Here is a 24,870-nt window from a genome sequence, read left to right on the forward strand (position 1 = left end):
GCCTCTTCTATGGTGCTTCTGTCTCTTCATTTCTTATGGAATGAGATCAGACAAACTGGATTGTTTAAGCACTATGTGCAAAACACGAACACTATCAAATCTGACAACTGTTTAGCTGATGTTTTACATTTGTCATCCAATAATGTCCATTATCTTTTCTCTGGGATGGTTTCAAGTCATGCCTTAGTACTTTGCGTTTAATTCTGACCCTGAAGTCCAATCAACATCTACTTTTCCTGTACTCTTACAAATGTAGATCGAGAAACTTCAGTGTTAGTGGGCAACGCATCAGCCGCTCGCTTCACTTGTACAGAGCTTGTGTCCCGCCCAGTCTTCCTCACATGGGCATCTCTCCTCGCCCCCTTCCTGTAGGTGGTTCCTTTTGGTCCAGGTGGAATTTCCATAGGAGCCCCCCTCAGCGGTTTTGCCATGTTCCAGCACCAGATCACGGCTGTGCACGAGTCGGCCCACGCCGAGGAGAAACAGAGGCAGGACCAGGCTGACCCCGAGCGCAGCAGACAACCCACCAACTGCCCTGGCTTCACCAACCACAGCCCCACCATAGTGGACAGGGAGGGTAAGAGAGAGTACATACAAACACACCGATATCCTCCCTCTGAGCCCCTACCTACCTGAGCCTCTCAACCAACAGCAGCCTATTTGTAGCCAATGCATTTTTCTATCACGTTCGCTGTAGTTCACCGTCAAAAAAGGAAATACGAGAGGAGAGAGAGAGCAGGTTCAGACTGCCACTCTAAAATGTCTTTCTGAGCCAGAACAAGATGGTGGCTGACCCCATTTCACCTCTGATGCCACCATGAAGCCTCTGATGGGGAAGGCTTGTTTTTCCTGAAATGCCTCTGGGGAAGAGAGGGATTCTGCGGTCAACTTTTGAAGGCGTGTGACTTGAGTGTGTCAGAGCAGGACACAGTCAGTGCCTCCCAGGCAGACAGACAGAGAAGCGGGTCCTATTTTGAACGGCAGAAGAGTCATTCAGTCACAAAGGTTTTCGGGTAGTCTCGCAATACCATGTTTGAAGAAGCCTGCAAAATTGAAGTTCGTGCATTACAACAGCCTTTTTTTTTTGTGAACTGCATATCCATGTCAATATGCTTCTCAATCATTTTTAGTTGATTTGGAATGAATAATCAAAATCAACAGCATGTGTCCTCAGAATACTAAATTTCCTTAAATTGTGTTTCATCTTATGATTCTTTGTCTATTTGTGTGTGTATGTAATTTGTTGTGGCAGTGTTTTCATTCATGTGTCTCTGTACTGTGTTGTGTTCTCCAGGTAAGCCCTTCCCCTACATGCCTTATGATATGAAGATGGCTCTGGAGCAGGAGGCCCAGTCTGGTCGGCCAGGCTCTCCCTACGGGCTCTCTCCCAGGGAGATGAGCAAGGCCTCTCCTCAGCCCAATGACCCCAACGCCTCCCGCTACAGCGTGCCTCCAGGTAACCGCCCTCTGCTCTGTCCTTCCCCATCTGACCTCCTCTCTACCATTCACCTAGCCTGGTCCCATACTGTTTGTGCCGTAGCCAACTCTTGTTCCATTGGCTTAAGCTCGTACAGTTGGCCTTATTCTTTTCGCACTCCACCCCCATACTCTTTCCCCTTTGTCTCTGAGTAGATTCAGCTGTAGTGTAGCTGGCCTTGAGCATCTATCTGTCCCTATCATGAATTAACATTATACACACAGCCTGGCTGCAGTAAGGCTTTATCAGTATTTCATTATGGAGTACCTTGTTTTCTTATCTCCCGTGTGAGCTGCCAGGGTGCTGACATCTGTGCCTTCTGTAGGAACTCTCCCAGACAAATATACAATTTTTGATTTAGTAGTGCAGGGGCATGGAGGACGGGTGTGTGGTGGGGAGGAAAGGAGCAGGCGTTGCTTCCTCAAGGCAGGTCACTGTGACTCACTAACATGTTAGAACACTGCAGTCTGGGAAATCTGTGGCGGCAGGCTTAAACATCTGGGGGAGCAGCATTAGGGCAAATCAATGTTTGATCATAATGCACTCATAGATGGGAGACGGTATGTGGGTGGAGCCTGTTGGCAAGACTAATGAATGATTCACTGGCTGAGAATGAGAAACAATTTGAGCTGAATTTAGTAGCAAATTGAAGGAATGGCACCCAAAGAAAAAATTATCCATACTGGACATCAATTGGAAAAAAAATCCTGAAGTGTTTTTGGTGCAATCGTGCAGATACTTTTCAGTGCCTCTGAATTCTCTATTCTTGCCACACGTTCTTTTGTGTGTTTTTTCCCTTTCCATACACTAAGTGACCATAATATCGAGTGTGTCACTTTCTAACTTTTACTGTTTTCTCTCCTCTCCTAGTGCTCCAGCCAGCTCCCAACCAGGTGGTCCAGAGCCTGCCTGATGGAGTCCGTGTGACTTTCTCCAGACACAGCCGACCCGCCAACATTCCATCTCCTCCTCCATTAATTCCAACCTCCAAACCCACAGACAAGCCCTCCTTTATCCAGGGTGGCTCTATCTCCCAGGTAAGACCCCTATCCATCAGGTGAGGGCTCAGATCCAGCTAGCCCCCTGGTAAAGACCGACACAGGTGTAGCTGGACAGGGCCGTTTCTAGCATTTTGAGTGCCTTAGCGGTTGTGAGGCCTCTAAGCGCTTATGTCCCTTGTGCAGCGTTTCCCAAACTAGGAATTGCGACGTATTGTGGGGTCGCCTGATTTCAAAATGGGGTTATGCGAGAAACTCTGAAATACATTTTAAATGCGCTGGGGTCTTAGAACTAGTGTTACGTCAGTAACCTCCGGCAGCCACTAGATGCGGTTGTAATAAACAGTGGTTTCTGTTTTCTTCCTACTGATGTGGCTCTATCATTTGATGGTTTATGCTACAAAATGTCATGACCCCATCACTGAACGACATGAGCAGGCACTAAATCAGACTACACAGAAGATCATACAAAATTATTGCCTGATGATCTTCTGAACTTCCCAATGCCTTTCTACATGCGTTTCAGTCACTTGAAACCATACTTATTTCAGATCGAAATACTGCCAAATCTACTGTCAGACTGATTTGTAATAGAATGTCATAGCCCCAATTTTAAAAAAGTAGGCATTTGCTATTGATGACATCACTTTTTTACATGGTGGGGTCACAGGCCAAAAAAGTTTGTCAACCCCTGCCCTTGTGCCTAGAAACGGCACTGCAGTTTTTGGTATGTTCTATTCGGCACCATTCTCTCTTTCTCATTCAGTCATAGTATAGCAGTATTTGTGTGATAATGATTTACTAAGAAACCGATAAGGGTATTTGCCCTTGTAGCACACGGTAGTCTGTATTTAGTAACGGTTACTAGCCAATATGCCAAAGGGGAAACTTTGGTACATGTCACTTGGATCCACCTTTATTTGTGTACACTGCACCTTCCTTGTATTTCCCTGCTGTATATTTCCAGAAAAGTTTCAAGGTTTTTCAGAAATCTTGGTTAACCAACTGGAATTTTGCAATCCTGACCTGATTCTGACCTGTCTGTTCCGGCCATTTCAGGGGACTCCTGGTACGTACCTACCATCTCATGCTGTCTACGGTGGCCCAGAGGGGGCAAAGAGTTCTGTGGGCTCCATATCCCTGGGCCTGCCCAGGCAGCAGGACCCCACCAAGCCTGGTATGACAAGCCAGTCTGGACAACACACACACCCTACCCACATTTCCAATGACTAAACTATAATACTACTTACAATAAATGCCCAATACATGTCTTCTTACTAAGTGGTATGCTAGTGTGGATATTGGAACATAGACAGCAGGGCTATCATCAACTCCTGTCCTCTCACTGCTATTAGATTTGCATGAGAGAGGTGGCATATTGTTAAAGTTTAATCGCATTCAGACCTGATGTGACAGTCCCAAATATCCCACTTCCCTTCCCCTGTTCATTCTCTCCCTAGTGTCCTACATTAAGCAGGAGCAGTGTTCTCCACGTGGCCAGTCTGAGGGACTCCTCTCTCGCACGCAGTATGAGGGGGTAGTCAGAGGTGCGTGTTTGTCTGTCCATCTCACAACCTTTCAATCTGTTTGTCAACCTGTCTATCCTTCGGTGTGTTTCCCCTTTCACCGTGGTAAAGTGTTGAGTGTCACTCAACAAACGATGCAGATTCCAACAGTGAATACTCAGAAACCACACCTGTGTTCAAATACTCAGTGTTTGCCTGCTTGTAGTGGCAGATTGTTGGGATTTGCATTTCTGGGGCAAAATATTTCAAATACTATTTGAACCCAGGTCTGAGAAATTTAAGAGAAAAAGAGCATTATCGCAGGCTGAGGGAGAAAAGAGAAGAATGAAATGAAGGAGTCTGGCACCGACTTCCACCCTACCTCCCTCCAGACCTCTGTTTGCACAGACCTGACAGAATGTGGCATGCTAGGGATGGAGGGGGGGGGGGTGACCTCTGAGGTGACATGGGGGTGTAGTGTGTACTTCAGGCCATTGCTCCACACTTCACCCTGAAGTGTGCATTTGTTCACTCCCCTTCAAAGATTTAGAAGCATTACATTAGTGTAGCCAGAGTGTACCATATTTCTTACACAAATGATATTTTACATCCTTGGAGTCAACAAGTGCACATTTCGGGGAGAATGAGGGGAAAATTGGAATTGAGCATGAGGGATTCTGAGCAGGAATAAAATGCCAACTGTACAGCCCTCATGTATCCATGCATACCAACCTGTCTCTCTGTTGTCTTCCTTCTAGGAGGCCCATTGGATGGGGGTATCAGCAGGGGAAACCTAGCCAGAGGATCAATCACACAGGTATTAGAATGTCACTAACATTGCTGAATCAGTATGTGTGTCCAAGCACCACCCTGTCTATGGATGTCATATAGAACAATTTAGTTTATGATTATGTAAATCCGTGTATATTCTATGAAGTAGTCTAATATTCTTGGAGCAAATTTCTTTGAAATGAAAAATGTCAAATGTATTAAACAGTTTCTGGTTGCTGATCGTCTCCCTCTCTCTGGACCTATTTCTCTCTCTCCCTTTCACTCTCTTCCGTGTGACCAGGGTACGCCAGCCCTGTCCGGGTCCAGCATTGCGGCTGACCTGCTGAAGGGCACCATCACCAAGCTGCCCACGGAGGACCTGAGCAGCCCAGAAAAGGCTCGGGAACAGCTGGCCAAGGGACACGTCATCTACGAAGGCAAGAGTGGACACATCCTCTCCTACGACGGTAAGGCTAAGGCCTGTTAGTGGTCACTCTGACTTAATCCTTTTGTATATCTGTAAATCAGCTCCTGTCTCCGTAGCCATTAAAAACCCAAGAGAGGCCACGCGTAGCCCCAGGACAGGCCATGAGCTCAAACGCTCCTACGATATGATGGAGGTCGCCAGAGGCCACCCCGGGAGAGAGGGAGCCCCCTTCGAAGGTAAGGCGTGTGTGTTTTTTTTTTCTTCCTTCTATCCTTCTACCCGTCTCTGTGCATATATTCAGGCCACTGTGTGAGAGTGACTGACTGTGTGTGTGTTTGTCAGGGTTGATCAGCCGAGCCCTGCCCAGAGACAGTCCCCACGGGGAGTCTAAGGAGAGGCCCATGATGACTGGATCCATCATGCAAGGTAATTAAGCTATCAGGTGTCATCACAGCTCCAAAACTCAGATGTACTGGGGCATGAGCGAGAACTTGGCAGATCAGATAATTATAACGAAGACAATCGTATGTAAATCAGTCAATTAAAAACAGCTAAATCAATGAAATTAATCAGATATGATTTTTACTATGTAAATGTAACCCACATTAAAGCTGAAATCTGCAATGACACCACTGTTCACGCCCCCCCCCCCCCCCCCAACGCATTTGTTATTGTTTTTGTTTTGTCGATGAAACAGAGGAACAATGCTGTTCAATCTCATGTGCAATGATGTCCAAGGGAAGAAAATGTGTTTCGTTGTTTGAAGGAACTTCTTTATTGTTGTAATATCTTGTCATTTTCACCATGTACAGATTCCAGCTTTGTGTTTTTCTCTTCCCACTCCAGGTACACCCAGAACCTCTGCAGAGGCCTATGAGGAGAACATGAAGTACGGTAAGCAGATAAAGAGGGAGAGTCCACCCATCCGCTCCTTTGAGGGGGGGATAGGTAAGGGTAAGCCCTACGAGGGGGTGAACACCATTAAGGAGATGGGCCGCTCCATCCACGAGATCCCCCGCCAGGAGCAGCCTGGACAGGACCCCCGCAAGACCCCCGACATGGCTGCCAACATCCGAGCCTCCATGGAGGGCTCTATATCCCAGGTGCGTGTTTGAGAGAGAGTGAACACATTTGTGTGTGTAGGCGTGTCAGACAGTGTGTTTTATTAGCCTGATTTTACTGAGTGCATCGTGTCGGTCTGTCTGTTGTCACCAGCAGACTCTAATCCCTCCTCTCCTCTCTCTACCAGGGCCATCCTCTGAGCCAGTCGGCCATCAAGCACAACGTCAAGTCCCTGATCACCAGTCCCAGTAGGCTGCCCCATGGTCACACCATGCCCCCGCTGGAGGCCATGGAGCGGGCCAAGTATGAGGAGAGCAAGGCGGCAGCGGAGCAGCGAGCGCGCCACACCTCTGTGGTCAACTCGGCAACCTCCGTCCTGCGTTCCACCCACCAGGAGCAAGGAAAGTCCCAGCTCAGCCCGGGCATGTACCAAGATGCCGACGCCCGCAGGACCCCGGTCAACTACAGCACTAGCTCCATGTCCAGAGGCTCACCAATGCTGGGCCGAGGACAGGAGGGTACGTCTTGTCTGACCATTCCTCTTAGTCTTCACTTTCAATGCAGATGTATCCTGTCAGCTGTATCTGACTGCACCATGTAGTTTCGCTGTACAGCAATCAGTTCACAAGCAATGTGTTGCTATGGGTCTTTACATCATTACAATTTTCCGACGTTGAAAGTGTGAACACATTTTTATATTAGTTAGTTATGTTTACAGTACTATATATAAACCGACTTTGTGATTTTGTATTGATGAAACCCATTTGTAATTGTGATCATCTCTCCCCTATCCAGGCTCTGGGAAGCCTGCGTCCCATGACCGGAAGAGTACCATGACCCCCACTCAGAGGGACAGTGTTCCAGCCAAGTCTCCTGTGTCAGGGGGTGACGCCAACCACCCTATGGCCTCCCACAGCCCCTTCGACCCCCACCACCGCCCCATGGCCCCCGGAGAGCCCAGGTTCCACCTACCTCCACACCTAGACCCTGCCCTCTTCCACAGGGCCGTCCTGGACCCAGGTAGGAGATGCTACACAGCCACTTCAATGAACCTAAGCCAACCTCTATTAAATGACACAGTAATAGACCTGAATCCTGGAATGATAGAAGGATTCTGGGTAAACTGATGAAGGTTATCTTTGGCATCTCTCATTCATAGGCACTGAATGTCCAGTCTCAGGTTGACGTCAGTAGGGATGCACGATATATCGGTGACAATATCGGAATCGGACGATATTACTAAAAACCCAACATCGGTAACGGCCCGATGTCTAGTTTAATGCCGACGTTAAAAACCGATGTCAAAGCTACCGTGCATACCTATATAACGTTGGTACATGGTATAATGACGCCACGTAAAATGTTGCGCTACACATGCAACACAGCATTCCTAACCTAGCCCACAATGTCTGCTGTGTGGATCGAGCAGTCTTTTGAAAGAGTAAGAAAATGTCTGAGAGACAACTCAAAGGCGAAATCCATTAAAGCCAATAAAATGTCATACAAATAGTAGAATTATGCCGTACTTTTATTTTGAAGGCTAATCCTTATTGTGGCTTGCTTCACATAGATGGGTCCGACCACAATTAATCAAATAAGAACTGTCTTATAAAATAGGATTATTTTAGATGTTATATCGGTGCATCACTAGTAAGGAGCGCGCCTGTTGTTCATATTATTGGTCTCTGTTTGCTCCTCGTCTATCCTCCTCTTTCCCCCTGCAGCTGCGTACATGTTCCCGAGGCAGCCGTCCCCAACGGGCTACCACAACACCTACCAGCTGTACACCATGGAGAACACAAGGCAGACCATCCTCAATGATTATATCACCTCCCAGCAGATGCAGGTTATCCCACGGCCCGACGTCGCCAGGGGCCTGTCGCCACGGGAACAGCAACCGATAGCTCTGTCTTACCCTCCCGGAGCGCGAGGTACTGTACTCTGGCGGCTGGCTGTCTGTGTGTCCCTCTCTCACGGGAGGGAGGGGGGGGGTAGTAAGCAGACTGTGCTTGTGAATTAGTGGCTACCTTTTTCCAGACGCCCAGAAGCAAATGACCCTCACAAATTGCCTCATATTGATTTAGAATTGTATTTAATTTACTATAGCTGATTTGTTTATGTATATTTTAGGGCTGCAGCTGACTACAGCTAATACTTAATTTTATAAATTGGGTATTGACAAACTTCCAATTTTAATTTGTCCAGTAGTTACAAGGTGACTATCACTCCACACACCTTAACATATATTTTTTTAAAGCAGCCCTTAAACAAATAAAATTATTATTTTTGAGCACTGTTCAGAGTAAGGTGACCGGTAAAACCAAGGCTACTGTACGCAGTGTTCATTCATAACTCTTGAAATTGATCCAATGGATTTGGTTCATGTTGCTCACTGTTGGCCCTTTGCTTCTGTCTGTAAAAGGGATTATTGATCTAGCCCAGATGCCTCCAACTATCCTGTTGCCTCACCCTGGGGGAACAGGTACTCCCACTTTGGACCGCATCAACTACATCCCTGGAGCTCAACCCCCTTTCCCTCCTAGGCCTTTCAACCAAGCCTCCATATCTGCAGGTGAGGACCCCATCCTGCCCCAACCCCAACCTGACACCCTTTTTGTTCCTTTGTACCCTCCTCCTAACCTCACTGCCCTGCTACACTCCCGAGTTCTGAGAATCTGAACAAACCTCTACGCACCTCTATGGACCAGATCTAAATGAACACATAGTTCAGTAACTTCTCTTCTCAAAATCAGACACGCGCTTTGTTAAAAGTTCAATTTGAGATTAGAGGTCGACCAATCAATCGGAATGGCCGATTTAATTAGGGCCGATTTCAAGTTTTCATAACAATCGGAAAACGGTATTTTTGGGCGCCGATTTTTTAAAATAAAATTAGTGGTTAGAGCGTTGGACTAGTTGGACTAGTAACCAGAAGGTTGGAAATTCAAATCCCCGAGCTGACAAGGTACAAATCTGCCGTTCTGCCCCTGAACAGGCAGTTAATCCACTGTTCCTAGGCCGTCATTGAAAATCAGAATTTGTTCTTAACTTCTTGTGACTCTCAAACCCGGGTCCGGGAGCGTAATCATCGCCTGATACTAATTAGCATAACGCAACGGACATAAATCTTCCTAGAAAATCTTCCTATTCATGAAAATCACAAGTGAAATATATTGGAACACAGCTTAGCCTTTTGTTAATCACCCTGTCATCTCAGATTTTCAAAATATGCTTTACAGCCAAAGCTAGACAAGCATTTGTGTAAGTTTATCATAGACTAGCATAGCATTATGCCTTGCTAGCAGCAGTCAACCTTGTCACGAAAATCAGAAAAGCAATCAAATTAAATCATTTACCTTTGATGAACTTCGGATGTTTTCACTCACGAGACTCCCAGGTAGATAGCCAAAGTTAATTTTTTCCAAAAATATTATTTTTGTAGGCGAAATAGCTCCGTTTGTTCTTCACGTTTGGCTGAGAAATTGCCCGGAAATTGCAGTCACGAAAACGGCAAAAAATATTCCAAATTAGCTCCATAATATCGACAGAAACATGGCAAACGTTGTTTATAATCAATCCTCAAGGTGTTTTTCTAATATCTATTCGATAATATATCTATTCGATTGGAGTAATGGCTACCTCTGTATTTTACGCGAGAATCTCTCTCGGAGCCACCATGTGACCACTTACGCAATGTGGCCGACATACGGCTATTCTTCAACATAAATGCATAAAACTACGTCACAATGCTGTAGACACCTTGGGGAATACGTAGAAAGCGTAAGCTCGTTGATGGCACATTCACTGCTCAATAGGGACTCATTGGAACGCAGCGCTTTCAAAACCTGGGGCACTTCCGGATTGGATTTTTTTCAGGCTTTCGCCTGCAACATCAGTTCTGTTATACTCACAGACAATATCTTTACAGTTTTGAAAACGTTAGAGTATTTTCTATCCAAAGCTGTCAATTATATGCATATTCTAGCATCTTGTCCTGACAAAATATCACGTTTAAAATGGGAACGTTTTTTTTCCAAAAATAAAAATACTGCCCCTAGAGTCGCAACAGGTTTTAACTGACTTGCCTAGTTTAAATAAAGGTAAAATAAAAAAGCAGGCGTGTAAACATTCATTCAAACAGCACTTTCGTGTGTTTTGCCAGCAGCTCTTCGTTGTGCGTCAAGCATTGCGCTGTTTATGACTTCAAGCCTATCAACTCCCGAGATGAGGCTGGTGTAACCGAAGTGAAATGGCTAGCTAGTTAGCGTGCGCTAATAGCGTTTCAAACGTCATTCTCTGAGCCTGTGGTTGTTTCCCTTGCTCTGCATGGGTAACGCTGCTTCGATGATGACTGTTGTCATTGTGTTGCTGTTTCGAGCCCAGGGAGGAGCGAGGAGAGGGACGGAAGCTATACTGTTACACTGGCAATACTAAAGTGCCTATAAGAACATCCAATAGTCAAAGGTTAATGAAATACCAATGGTATTGAAGGAAATAGTCCTATAATTCCTATAATAACTACAATCTAAAACTTCTTACCTGGGAATATTGAACACTCATGTTAAAAGGAACCACCAGCTTTCATATGTTCTCATGTTCTGAGCAAGGAACTGAAACGTGAGCTTTCTTACATGGCACATATTGCTCTTTTACTTTCTTTTCCAACACTTTGTTTTTGCATTATTTAAACCAAATTGAACATGTTTCATTATTTACTTGAGGCTAAATTGATTTCATTGATGTATTATATTAAATTAAAATAAGTGTTCATTCAGTATTGTTGTAATAGTCATTATTATAAATAAAAATCAGCCGATTTAATCGGTATCGGCTTTTTTGGTCCTCCAATAATCGTCATCGGCGTTGAAAAATCATAATCGGTCGACCTCTATTTGAGATGCGACCGTTGTTGAAAGACTGTCTGGTCAACATCATGGTGATAGTCTAAACTTAAGCTTTGTTTGTCTTCCCCCGTCTTCTATGTCTTCTCCCTGGACCTCCTCAATGTCCACCTCTTGAACATCAGACTCTGAGGCCTCATCTTCACTGTCACTTTCCAACCTTGTTGAGGATGGCTTGCTGTCAGGCTCAAAAAGCCTCAAATTTGCCCAGATGGCCACCAATTTTTCACCCTTATATTGGTCAGTCTGTTGCGAGATTTGGTGTGTGTGTGTGTGTGTTCCCAAACAAGGACTAGTTGCGCTCTGAGGTGGCTGATGTTGGTGGGATTTGGAGGATGATTGAGTCAGCAGGGGAAAGAGCTTCAGATCCACAAAGTCCTTTCCACCTGAGACAAGGCCGAGTATAGCCCACAAAGATCTCCGCCACGGCACAACCCAAGGGGGGGCGCCAACCCAGACAGGAAGATAACATCAGTGACTCAACCCACTCAAGTGACGCACCCCTCCTAGGGACGGTATGAAAGAGCCCTAGTAAGCCAGTGAGGCAGAGAATCCCAGTGGAAAGAGGGGAACCGGCCAGGCAGAGACAGCAAGGGCGGTTCGTTGCTCCAGAGCCTTTCCGTTCACCTTCACACTCCTGGGCCAGACTACACTCAATCATATGACCCACTGAAGAGATGAGTCTTCAGTAAAGACTTAAAGGTTGAGACCGAGTTTGCGTCTCTCACATGGGTAGGCAGACCATTCCATAAAAATTGAGCTCTATAGGAGAAAGCCCTGCCTCCAACTGTTTGCTTAGAAATTCTAGGGACAATTAGGGGGCCTGCGTATTGTGACCGTAGCATACGTGTAGGTATGTACGGCAGGACCAAGTCAGAGAGATAGGTAGGAGCAAGCCTAACGTAGAGCATTGCAGTAGTTTAACCTAGAAGTGACAAAAGCATGGATTCATTTTTCTGCATAATTTTTGGACAAAGTTTCTGATTGTTGCAATGTTACGTAGATGAGAAAAAAGCTGTCCTTGAAACAGTCTTGATATGTTCTTCAAAAGAGAGATCAGGGTCCAGAGTAACGTCGAGGTCCTTCACAGTTTTATTTGAGACGACAGTACAACCATTAAGATTAATTGTCAGATTCAACAGAAGATCTCATTGTTTCTTGGGACCTAGAACTAGCATCTCTGTTTTGTCCGAGTTTAAAAGTAGAACGTTTGCAGCCATCCACTTCCTTATGTCTGAAACACATGCTTCTAGCGAGGGCAATTTTGGGGCTTCACCATGTTTCATTGAAATGTACAGCTGTGTGTCATCCGCATAGCAGTGAAAGTTAACATTATGTTTTCAAATGACATCCCCAATAGGTAAAATATATAGTGAAAACAATAGTGGTCTTAAAACGGAACCTTGAGGAACACCGAAATGTACAGTTGATTTGTCAGAGGACAAACCATTCACAGAGACAAACTGATATCTTTCCAACAGATAAGCTCTAAACCAGGCCAGAACTTGTCCGTGTAGACCAATTTGGGTTTCCAATCTCTCAAAGAATGTGGTGATCGATGGTATCAAAAGCAGCACTAAGGTCTAGGAGCATGAGGACAGATGCAGAGCCTTGGTCTGATGCCATTAAAAGGTCATTTACCACCTTCACAAGTGCAGTCTCAGTGTTATGATGGGGTCTAAAACCAGACTGAAGCATTTCGTATACATTGTTTGTCTTCAGGATGGTAGTGAGTTGCTGCGCAACAGCCTTTTCTAAAATTTTGGAGAGGAATGGAAGATTCGATATAGGCCGATTTTTAGTTTTTTAAATATTTTCTGGGTCAAGGTTTGGCTTTTTCAAGAGAGGCTTTATTACTGCCACTTTTAGTGAGTTTGGTACACATCCGGTGGATAGAGAGCCGTTTATTATGTTCAACATAGGAGGGCCCAGGCACAGGAAGCAGCTCTTTCAGTAGTTTAGTTGGAATAGGGTCCAGTATGCAGCTTGACGGTTTAGAGGCCATGATTATTTTCATCATTGTGTCAAGAGATATATTACTAAAACACTTGAGCGTCTCTCTTGATCCTGTAGCCAGGAGGCGAGGCCTCATTTAACACAGTAAATTCATCAGGCTTAAGCCATGTTTCAGTCAGGCCAATCACATCAAGATTATGATCAGTGATTAGTTCATTGACTATAATTGCCTTTGAAGTAAGGGATCTAACATTATGTAGCCCTATTTTGAGATGTGAGGTATCATAATCTCTTTCAATAATGACAGGAATGGAGGAGGTCTTTATCCTAGTGAGATTGCTAAGGCGAACACCGCCATGTTTAGTTTTGCCCAACCTAGGTCAGAATGGGGATAGCTGAGCTGACTACACTGACTGTGCTAGTGGCAGACTCCACTATGCTGACAGGCTGGCTAACAGCCTGCTGCCTGGCCTGCACCCTATTTCATTGTGGAGCTAGAGGAGTTAGAGCCCTGTCTATGTTGGTAGATAAGATGAGAGCACCCCTCCAGCTAGGATGGAGTCCGTCACTCCTCAGCAGGTCAGGGCTGGTCCTGTTTGTGGGTGAGTCCCAGAAAGAGGGCCAATTATCTACAAATTCTATCTTTTGGGAGGGGCAGAAAACCGTTTTCAACCAGCGATTGAGTTGTGAGACTGCTGTAGAGCTCATCACTCCCCCTAACTGGGAGGGGGCCAGAGACAATTACTCGATGCCAACACATCTTTCTAGCTGATTTACACGCTGAAGCTATGTTACGCTTGGTGATCTCTGACTGTTTCATCCTAACATCGTTGGTGCCGACGTGGATAACAATATCTCTATAGTCTCTACACTCGCCAGTTTTAGCTTTAGCCAGCACCATCTTCAGATTAGCCTTAACATCGGTAGCCCTGCCCCCTGGTAAACAGTGTATGATCACTGGATGATTAGTTTTAAGTCTAATACTGCGGGTAATGGAGTCGCCAATGACTAGAGTTTTCAATTTGTCAGAGCTAATGGTGGGAAGCGTCGGCGTCTCAGACCCCGTAACGGGAGGAGTAGAGACAAGAGAAGGCTCGGCCTCTGACTCCGACTCGTTGCTTAATGGGGAAAACCGATTGAAAGTTTCTGTCGGCTGAATGACCGACACCGGTTGAGCATTCCTACAGCATTTCCCTCCAGAAACCGTGAGAAAGTTGTCCGGCTGCGGGGACCGTGCGAGGGGATTTATACTAACGTTACTATCTGTACTTACTGGTGGCACAGACGCTGTTTCATCCTTTCCTACACTGAAATTACCCTTGCCTAACGATTGCGTCTGAAGCTGGGCCTGTAGCACAGCTATCCTCGCCGTAAGGCGATCTTTCTCCTGTATATTATGAGTACAGCGACTGCAATTAGAAGGCATCATGTTAATGTCACTACTTGGCTTCGGCTGTTCGAGGTCCTGACGAACCATGTCCAGATAAAGCGTCCGGAGTGAAAAAGTTGAATGAGAAAAAAAAAAGTTGAGGAAAAAAACAAAAATATAAACGGTAAAAGTAAAAACCGTAAAGTTGTCAGGTAGCAAAGTAAGGTTGGCAACAACGCACAGCAACACGTAAACAAGTCTGCAAGTTGTGACCGGACTGTGCATGCAGAGGGTGCAATTCCATTGAATTTAGGATAGTTTAACCAAAATATGCCACAAGACCTAGAATTGCCTTGTGTATCCCACAGAAAAGGTTCACTGTTATAAGCTAACATTTTTTTATGAATTTAAACAAAATTCCCCAAATTCCCGGGCTTTACTTCCCATGGAAATTTCGCGACCCTTTGCAGCCCTAATGGTGTGTAACCCTGCTGTGTGTTTGTTTCTTTGTGTCTACAGGCCACCAAGCCCACCTCGCAGCTACTGCAGCTGCCAACCAGGAGCGAGAACGAGAGAGGGAGCGTGATCGGGAGCAACGAGAAAAAGAGAGAGAAAGGGAGCACAGGGAGCGGGAACAGGAGCAAAGACAACGAGAGCGTGAGCGAGCAGTGGCTGCAGCGGTTGCCAATGACTACATGCGTGGAGGTGAGACTCATCATTATATTGTATAGTGCTGTACTGTGTCATCAATAATACAGAAATGCATGTGAATGTGAGCTATATAATAGTAGTTTATTCTGATTGGACCTGGCTGGACAGATGCTCTCACAGAGTTAAGGATTTATGTAGCCTGTCTTTTGCACTGTGTTGGAAAAACCATTATATGCTTCCAACTTTGAATTGCTCTTCTCTGTTATTGAAGTCCCCTCTTATTTGTCCCCAGGTCCTGGGCAGCCAGACAGACCAGGTAGCCGTGGATACCTGCGTAGCCCCTCCCCCTCTATGAGGTCACAGGAAGCCCAGCAGCAGCGGCCCAGCATCTTCCAGGGAGCCAACAGCAAGGGCGTCATCACCCCTCTCATGTGAGTCTCTAAGCCTTCTCCGCTCTGGCCTGGTAAGCCCTGACCTCACCTCATGTACACTCTGAGTCTTAGTGTGTGTGTGTGTACTGTTAATCCATTCTTATGGGCATACTTTCATTTGCACATCGCAACACGTCAGGAGCATACCTGCCTGCACTAAATGTTATGCCATTTGCAATGAAAACCCTGTACATGCTCACAGAACATAACAGCCCTTCTACTCTTTACCCTCTCCCTTGTTCTATATATTTACAGTACCAGTCAAAAGTTTGGACACACCTACTCATTCAAGGGGTTTTCTTTATTTTTACTATTTTCTACATTATAGAATAATAGTGAAGACATCAGAACTATGAAATAACACATGGAAGGAATCATGTAGTAACCAAAAAAGTAACCTTTGTCTTGATGACAGTTTTGCACACTCTTGGCATTCTCTCAACCAACCAACTACAATGTAGAAAATAGTAAAAATAAAGAAAAACCCTTGCATGAGTAGGTGTTCTTAAACTTTTGACCAAGTGCATGTGTGCTGGACAAAAATATAAACGCATTATGTAAAGTGTTGGGCCCATGTTTCGTGAGCGTTTCTCCTTTGCCAAGATAATCCATCCACCTCTGGCATATCAAGAAGCTGATTAAACAGCATGATCATTACACATGTGCACCTTCTGCTGGGGACAATACAAGGCTACTCTAAAATGTGTGGTTTTGTCATACAACACAATGCCACAGATGTCTCAAGTTTTGAGTGTGCAATTTTTTTTAATACTTTTTTTATTTCACCTTTATTTAACCAGGTAGGCTAGTTGAGAACAAGTTCTCATTTGCAACTGCGACCTGGCCAAGATAAAGCATAGCAGTGTGAACAGACAACACAGAGTTACACATGGAGTAAACAATTAACAAGTCAATAATACAGTAGAAAAAAAGAGTCTATATACATTGTGTGCAAAAGGCATGAGGAGGTAGGTGAATAATTACAATTTTGCAGATTAACACTGGAGTGATAAATGATCAGATGGTCATGTACAGGTAGAGATATTGGTGTGCAAAAGAGCAGAAAAGAAAAGAAATAAAAACAGTATGGGGATGAGGTAGGTAAAAATGGGTGGGCTATTTACCGATAGACTATGTACAGCTGCAGCGATCGGTTAGCTGCTCAGATAGCAGATGTTTGAAGTTGGTGAGGGAGATAAAAGTCTCCAGCTTCAGCGATTTTTGCAATTCGTTCCAGTCACAGGCAGCAGAGAACTGGAACGAAAAGTGGCCAAATGAGGTGTTGGCTTTAGGGATGATCAGTGAGATACACCTGCTGGAGCGCGTGTTACGGGTGGTGTTACGGGTGGGTGTTGCCATCGTGACCAGTGAACTGAGATAAGGCAGAGCTTTACCTAGCATGGACTTGTAGATGACCTGGAGCCAGTGGGTCTGGCGACGAATATGTAGCGAGGGCCAGCCGACTAGAGCATACAGGTCGCAGTGGTGGGTGGTATAAGGTGTTTTAGTGACAAAACGGATGGCACTGTGATAAACTGCATCCAGTTTGCTGAGTAGAGTGTTGGAAGCAATTTTGTAGATGACATCGCCGAAGTCGAGGATCGGTAGGATAGTCAGTTTTACTAGGGTAACTTTGGCGGCGTGAGTGAAGGAGGCTTTGTTGCGGAATAGAAAGCCGACTCTAGATTTGATTTTCGATTGGAGATATTTGATATGAGTCTGGAAGGAGAGTTTACAGTCTAGAAGGAGTTGGCATGCTGACTGCAATAATGCTCACCAGAGCTGTTGCCAGAGAATTTCATGTTAATTTGGCAGTACCTCCAACCGGCCTCTCAACCGCAGACAATGTGTATATCTTCGTGCGGGAGCGGTTTACCCCATGGTGGGGTTATGGTATGGGTAGGCATAAGCTACAGACAAAGAACACAGTTGTATTTTATCGATCACAATTTGAATGCACAAAGATACCGTGATGAGGCCCATTGTCCAGCCATTCATCCACCGCCATCACCTCATGTTTCAGCATGATAATGCACGACTCCACATCGCAAGGGTTAGTGGTTAGAGCGTTGGGCTAGTAACTGAAAGGTTGCAAGTTCGAATCCCCAAGCTGACAAGGTAAAAATCTGTTGTTCTGCCCCTAAACAAGGCAGTTAACCCACTGTTCCTAGGCCGTCATTTAAAATAAGAATTTGTTCTTAACTGACTTGCCTAGTTAAATAAAAGTAAAATACATTTTTATAAAGTATCTTTACACAATTCCTGAAAGCTGAAAATGTCCCAGTTCTTCCATGGCCTGCAAAACTCACCCATTGAGCATGTTTGGGATGGTCTGGATCGATGTGTATGACAGCGTGTTCCAGTTCCCGCCAATATCCAGCAACTTCGCACAGCCATTGAAGTGGAGTGGGACAACATTCCACAGGCTACAATCAACAGCCTGATCAACCCTATACGAAGGAGATGTGTTGCGCTGAATGAGGCAAATGCTTGCACACCGTTCTGGCGCTCAACGTCCTTTCCAACCGCTCCGCTAAAAACCGTCCTGCGCTCACAGGGGGAAAAACGGTCACTCCATTCATTAAAAGCACAATTTAACCAACACCCATCTATTTTTCTGACTGCCTGGACCTACTATTTGGTTTTGAAGTATTTAAACCAAACCATATGATTTGAATGACAAGTATTTTAATAAACAAAGTTCAATGTAAGAAGTGCTCATCATTTCAAATAGGCTACATGTCATATTAAACAGCATGTAAACACTCTAAATAGGTCAGGAGCCAAACACGGAAAGAAAATGTATTATTTAGGATATATTATTTCAAGGCTGTAGCCTACAAAGAAATGCATTTGCGAGTGCGACACAATTGGCTGGTAGGAACATAAAGTGCTCAGCATTTAAACAACATTTTGTTGTATTAAATCATTAGTCTATAAATTGCGCATATAGGCTGTGACTTACTTACAATTAAATACAAATTAAACAAAAAATGCAATGTTAGGCTCAATCTGCATTGCCTTTTTTGAAATAATAAAAAAAACAGGAGTTTGGTGAGAGTGTGGCTTCAGGCTCATACGATGGAGAATGGAGAATATCCTTACCGTGCTTGCAGAGCCCACTGGAGATGCTAAACACCCTTTTGGCCACTCTTGCCAGGCTGGGCATAGATGCAGAGTTTTTTATTTTCTTCTTATAGGTAGGCATTTGGTTCATTCAAAATTGAAAGCTCCTTGAAAGTGAGAATATGCCAGGCCTATTGAGACAAAATCATATTATGGTCGTGTGTGTGTAATGGAGAAAAATGAATGAAACTTTTAAGAGATCTGAGTTTTAGTTTATAAATACTTTGCTACAATGACACACTTAATTAGCTACCCATCTCATTCCTTTAATTTAGCATGTGCACATAGTAAGTATACCATCAATATTTAGTGAACTCCATGACAGTAGCTAAAGCAGGGGATTATAGCAGCACATAAGTAGACTACAAATGCATGCTGGAGCGGGCATGCCCTGAGGTCATGAAGTGAGTGCTACTGGAGCGAAATTGGTAGCGTACAATAAGGCCGACGCACCAGCCTTTGGGAATCTAACTCTGCGCTCTAGTCACACTGCTCTTCGTTCCGTTCACATACTCTGGTGGTCACAAGATACTGACTTTTTTAAGGTGACCAACATAGGCATATCTTTATTCCCAGTCATGTGAAATCCATAGATTATCATTAAAGATTATGAGTATTTCAATTGACTGATTTCTTTAAATTAAATGTAACTCAGTAAAATGTTTGAAATTGTTGCATGTTGCGTTTATATTTTTGGTGTGTGTGTGTGTATATACCAATACCATGTTAACGCCTCCATCACCGATAGCGTCATTGCGGTACACCAGAAGTGCATTAATTTCCAATGGAACGCTGCGTTTGCCGTGGTGCATACGTTGGATTTATCGAACGTATGCATGAAACCATGCGTAGCCAGCTTGACAGAAGGTGAATGTTTAACTTGTGTTGCATGCATACCATTTTGCATGATGACGCTGTCGGTGTGATTGAGGCATAACCCTCTGTCTCTCTCTTCCCCCTCCAGGCCGGCGGCGGCAGCAGCCCAGGCAGGAGCCCGTTACAGCACTGCAGCCGACGCCCTGGCTGCCCTGGTGGACGCCGCCGCCTCCGCCCCTCAAATGGACGTCAACAAAGGCAAGGACTCTTCCAAGCATGACCGAGACGACGACATGTCTTTATCATCCTCGGTGGCCAGGCGGCAGCACGAGCAGCAGCAGCAGGAGGCAGACAGGCGCTCCATGCAGTCTCCCTACGGCCCAATGTCTCTGCCAGGGGGGAAACTCCACCCAGGATACGCTGAGGGGCCCAGTGGTCCCCAGGGGAGTAAGGACAAGGGTCCTCCCAGCAAGTCACGCATTGAGGAAGAGCTGAGGACCAGAGGAAAGACCACCATCACGGCCGCCAACTTCATTGACGTCATCATTACGAGCCAGATCGCCTCGGACAAGGACTCCCGGGAGAGAGGCTCCCAGAGCTCCGACTCCTCCAGCAGCTGTGAGTCTTCCACATAGAACAACAGAGAACAGTATAGAACGTAGACACATTGGGACAGATGGGATGGAAGGCAGTACGGAACACTGCTGTGGTGGTTAGAGACCTGGATATAGATTTGGTTTGCGGTTTAATTCCCAACATTTCTAACATATAAGACTTAATAACATAGCAAATAAAATAAATACAAATTATAATAATATCTCATATGTTAGTGAGAGGGTTGTTTTATAAGTGTCTGTGCCTGGCCCTGCAGTGTCGTCCAGTAGGTATGAGATCCCCAGTGGAGGAGCCATCGATGTGATCAGCCCAGCCAACTCTCCAGCCCAGTCCCAGCAGCAGCAGGACGACAGGGACCGGGCCGACAGGGACCGGGCCGACAGGGACCGGGCCGACAGGGACCGGGCCGACAGGGAGAGGGCCGACAGGGAGAGGGCCGACAGGGACCGGGCCGCACAGGCAGCAGCACAAGGTGAGATGGCACTATATACTGTGAAAAAAACATGAATATGTGTTGTCAGTGCTGGTTTCCCTGACACAGATTAAGCCTGCATCTGGACAAAAAAAAAGCTTGCTCAATAGTGAATATCTATTGAAAGTGCATTTCAGTCAAGGGCTAGGCTTAATGTGCCTGGGAAACTGGCCCTGACTGACCAGTAAAGCTCTATAGATGCCATATATGGAGACTTGAAGTATTCTCTTGGCGCTTTGAATCACTCTTTCTCAAGTACTGTTTTCCTTTTCCAAGGTTTAAGTTACCTACCATGTGTAGCTCCCTTCAGTAACCACGAGCACAACCGTTCCTTGATTTTAACTGGCGGCTTTATTCTGTAGTTTTAGTCAGAATTATCACCTTCCGTGAGAACTATAAAGTAAATGAAAAATACAGTTAAGCACACTCTTACAACCTTATCTTACGAGTGACTTATTAGCTTGGTATAACTCTGAAGTGCTTAGATACATAACAGTTTAACCGGCGTTATAATGGGTTCAGATTAAACACATGAATAAAGGAAAAAATACCTCATTGGCTGCTTATTACAGAAGGGAGGAAATCAAACTTCACACTTATTATTCCTGCCGTGAATTCACACTTCATCCTAACATACACTCTTCAACCTTTATGAACTACACCCGATGACATGAAAACTTAGCTAACGCAGCGCAGGATTGCCTTCCCTCCAAAAGTGTGTTGCTACGATAAGGATCCCCGTTACAACAGTATTAGCTACGTAGTTCCGCTTGTATTATCATTTCCCCCGCACAGCGGACACGTAAACAATTCAAACAAAAGACAACGACATAACCTGTAAGTCTAACTGTCAGTTACACTCCCACCAATCACCTGTGATTTCTGTGAAAGGGGTCTGCAGGTTTCTTGATCGGCTTCCAGGAGGGTGACTGTCTTATGAATGGGCCTCTCCAGATAGGTGGGTTTGGTGATGCGTTTACCTCTCTCATCTAGGGTTGAGTTGATCAGGGCTGATCAGTAACTTGAATCTTCTCACCCGGCCATCCTGTCCCGGGTACACTTCTGTAACCTTTGCCAATTTCCACTGGTTGCGTGGTGCAGTATCATCTTGCAAGATGACAATGTCATTAATCCTTGCGTTTCTTCTGTCTTTATTCCATTTCTGTCAGTGTTGATTGTTCTGAGGTATGAGCACTCTCCATAACATGAGGTACTAGCGTCGGAGAAGTGATGGAGCTCATAACTCTGCACCTCCTTGAAACTTGATGGCAAGTAGCCTTGTTGGATCCTTACTTCAGACAAGTTTAGTAGACCTTGGAGCCCGAATTCCCACTGGGAACGTAGGTCATCTGGAAGGGGGTCATCCCAGTCATGACATGACACATCCGCTGCAAGATCTGCTTCCCTGCCAGGACAAAGGGTGCCACAAACCCAAGCGGATCATATACAGAGGATACTGTAGACAACACTCCTCTTCTTGTGAGTGGGCGTTCCTTGACAACTACTCTAAACTGGAACTCGTCTGATGCGACACACCCCAGTATACCAAGCGCTCTCTCCATGTGTGGTTCACCCAGAGCCATATCCAGGTCTTTGGCACCCTCGGCACATTCTTCCTTGGGAATTGTGGCTATAACTTCCTTGCTGTTAGAGATAAACTTGTGCAACCGAAGTTTGCCGATGCTGCAAAGCTCTCTTGCTTCTTTCACCAGCTGGGCCGCTTCAGCTTCAGACGATACGCTCGTCAACCCATCATTAACATAAAAGTTCCTTTCTATGAACTGGATAGACTTCTCGCTGAAGCCTCCTCGTCCTTCGGCAGCAAGATGTTTAAGACCATAGTTGGCGCAACCAGGAGATGAAGCTGCGCCGAACAAGTGGACCTTCATACGATACACTGAGGGTTGAGACTCTAGATCTCCGTTCTCCCACCAAAGGAACCGTAGATAATCTTGGTCTTCTGCTTTCCCATGAAACTGGTGGAACATGCGCTCTACGTCACACATGATTGCAACTGGACCCTTACAAAAACAACAAAGGACGCCCAGCAATGTGTTTGTCAACTCTGGACCGGTAAGGAGATGGTCATTCAAGGACGTCTCTCGAAACTTAGCTGAGCAGTCAAAGACGACGCGTATCTTCTCAGGCTTTTGTGGGTGATAAACCCCATGGTGCGGGATGTACCATGCTGGATGCTTGTTAACTTCCTCTTTGGAGACCTTCTCAGCATCTCCATAAGCTATGGTCTTTTCCATGAATGCTGTGTAGTCCTTGTAGTACTGCTTGTCTCTCTTTAGCCTCCTTTCCAGGCACTTGAGATGGTGAACTGCACATGTTTTATTGTTCGGCAGGTTGGGTCTTTCTTCCTTAAACGGCAGCGGCATCTCATAATGTCCATTGTCCTTGCGTCTGATGCACGCTTTCATTTTTGTCAGGAACCGGATATCCTCTTGAGATATGAGGTCCTCTTCTGCAGCTCTCTCGTTGAAGTCAGATTCAAGCGTCTTGATAATGTCCAGTGCTGTGATTACCTCTCTTACACGTGTTCTACAAACATAGTGTACTTGATATGTGAGGTTGAAAGAAGATTGAAGGCTTGGCATCACCTGTCTAACGATAACCCGATGACTCACTCCAATAGCGTCGCCATAGTCGATACATGGATTTCCATAGCCGACTATGCTCCAGCCAAGATCTGTTCTCTGAGCAAAAGGCTGATTTCCCTTACCAGACACAATTTCTCTTGGAAGGAGAGCCTGGGAGCAGTTGTAGCCAATTAAGAGACCGACATCACAGCTCTGTTGAGGAGCAATCTCCTCTGCAATGTGTTCAAGATGAGACCATGCTCTTGCAGTCTCTGGGGTAGGAATATGATCTCTGTTTGCAGGAATAAACTCTCTCGAGTAGGTCGTTGGCAGAGGGATTTTCTTCTCTAAGTAAAACCCTCTAACCTGCAAACCAGACAGCTTCTGGCAGGGCACAATGGTATTCCTTGAAGCCATTGTAGAGAGTTTCAGTTGGACTGGCTCCTTCCTTGTATTGAGAGCCTTTGTTGTCTCTTCAAGGATAAAGGTGGTGTCGCTCTGGGTGTCAAGAAGTGCATACACAAGAACTTCACGATCTGGCTCACTTGTGGTTGACACCCATACTGGAATGATTGTGGAGGTGTGAGTGTTGTTAATGTCCCTTACGACTCTGTTAGATATGGCCTCACTTGACGCTCTTGTCCCCTTATCTCGTGGGGGCTCTGTCTTCCTATCCCTTAACCTTTCTTTAGTACGATCTTCGTGCAGGCAGGATGGATGCCTCCTCCGACACGTGTCGCAGGTATTCCTGTTATCACAATCTTTTGAGCGATGCCCAGGCCTTAAACAGACAAAGCACAATTTATTCTCTTGAACAAACTTCTGTCGCTCTGCGGTGGGCTTATCCATGAACTTCCAGCATTTGTGGAGACTGTGACCTGACTTCTCACAGAAGACACAACTAGTAACAGTATCTTTCATATCAGAGTTAGTTGCTAATACCCTTGCTCCGGGGCTTTGAATCCTTGGCGTCTTAAGTTTTCCATCTTCACTTGGTTTCAAAGCATGAAGGGATGTTACAGGATTGCAAGCAATCTTGGCTTCTCTCGTGAGAAACTTCACAAACTGACTGAAGCTAGGAAAGATCTCTGTTTCTTCTAAGATGTCTGTGACCTTTCTATTCCATCTTGAAGTTAGCCAAACTGGAAGTTTAGCGAGGATCTTTTGGTTTTCATTACAGTCATTAAGCACCTCCAGGCCCTTATTCTGAGACATAGCAGCTTCACAGCTGCGAAGAAAGTCTACAAGGTCTCTAAGTTCAAGACTGTCCTTGGATCCTATCGTAGGCCATGCATTAAGCTTATCTCTGAAAGACTTGGCGATGAAGAATTTGTTTCCATACCTTTCTTCAAGAATGGTCCAAGCAGCATGGTAGGCTGATTCTGTTCCTAACATAAAGTAACTTTCGATGGCTTTCTTGGCAGGCCCACCGACATATTTTCTTAAGTAATATATCTTCTCAGTTGCTGGTATGTTCTTCCTGTCTATCAGAGTCTGAAAAGAGACCTTCCAGTCAGTGTACGAGAGTGGTTCTCCATTGAATGTTACTGGTTCTGGTATGGGGAGGCGGCTTTCACTGATTAATTCCGCTAGTAACCTGAACATGGTCTTGGTGCCATCTTCTTGTTGTGTGCTTGTCACAACATGTTGTGGTGAGAAACTGTGAATTGAGCCACTTCTGTGCATTACTTCTTTCACAGATTTGCAG

At 45.3% G+C, this 24,870-nt stretch overlaps 1 protein-coding gene across 8 annotated transcripts in view; it reads left to right on the forward strand.

The window, feature by feature from the left end:
* Positions 1-24,870, forward strand: part of LOC139418248 (nuclear receptor corepressor 1-like) — a 126,704-nt gene that overhangs the window by 91,349 nt on the left and 10,485 nt on the right. For 4 of the 8 annotated variants that reach the window (XM_071167550.1, XM_071167556.1, XM_071167557.1 and 1 more), the window contains 18 exons: positions 373-577; positions 1,295-1,456; positions 2,348-2,514; positions 3,535-3,652; positions 3,936-4,022; positions 4,739-4,797; positions 5,053-5,218; positions 5,295-5,414; positions 5,521-5,604; positions 6,025-6,281; positions 6,428-6,758; positions 7,036-7,260; positions 7,965-8,171; positions 8,663-8,812; positions 14,986-15,171; positions 15,410-15,548; positions 19,639-20,108; positions 20,362-20,577. In XM_071167550.1, the coding sequence (XP_071023651.1) occupies positions 373-577; positions 1,295-1,456; positions 2,348-2,514; positions 3,535-3,652; positions 3,936-4,022; positions 4,739-4,797; positions 5,053-5,218; positions 5,295-5,414; positions 5,521-5,604; positions 6,025-6,281; positions 6,428-6,758; positions 7,036-7,260; positions 7,965-8,171; positions 8,663-8,812; positions 14,986-15,171; positions 15,410-15,548; positions 19,639-20,108; positions 20,362-20,577 (3,349 nt within the window). The remainder of the gene's footprint in view (positions 1-372; positions 578-1,294; positions 1,457-2,347; positions 2,515-3,534; positions 3,653-3,935; positions 4,023-4,738; positions 4,798-5,052; positions 5,219-5,294; positions 5,415-5,520; positions 5,605-6,024; positions 6,282-6,427; positions 6,759-7,035; positions 7,261-7,964; positions 8,172-8,662; positions 8,813-14,985; positions 15,172-15,409; positions 15,549-19,638; positions 20,109-20,361; positions 20,578-24,870) is intronic. The other 4 variants (XM_071167553.1, XM_071167555.1, XM_071167551.1 and 1 more) reach the window with 2 other exon arrangements.

This window comes from Oncorhynchus clarkii, chromosome 10 (genome assembly GCF_045791955.1).
Source record: "Oncorhynchus clarkii lewisi isolate Uvic-CL-2024 chromosome 10, UVic_Ocla_1.0, whole genome shotgun sequence".
NCBI classification, from domain to species: Eukaryota; Metazoa; Chordata; class Actinopteri; order Salmoniformes; family Salmonidae; genus Oncorhynchus; species Oncorhynchus clarkii.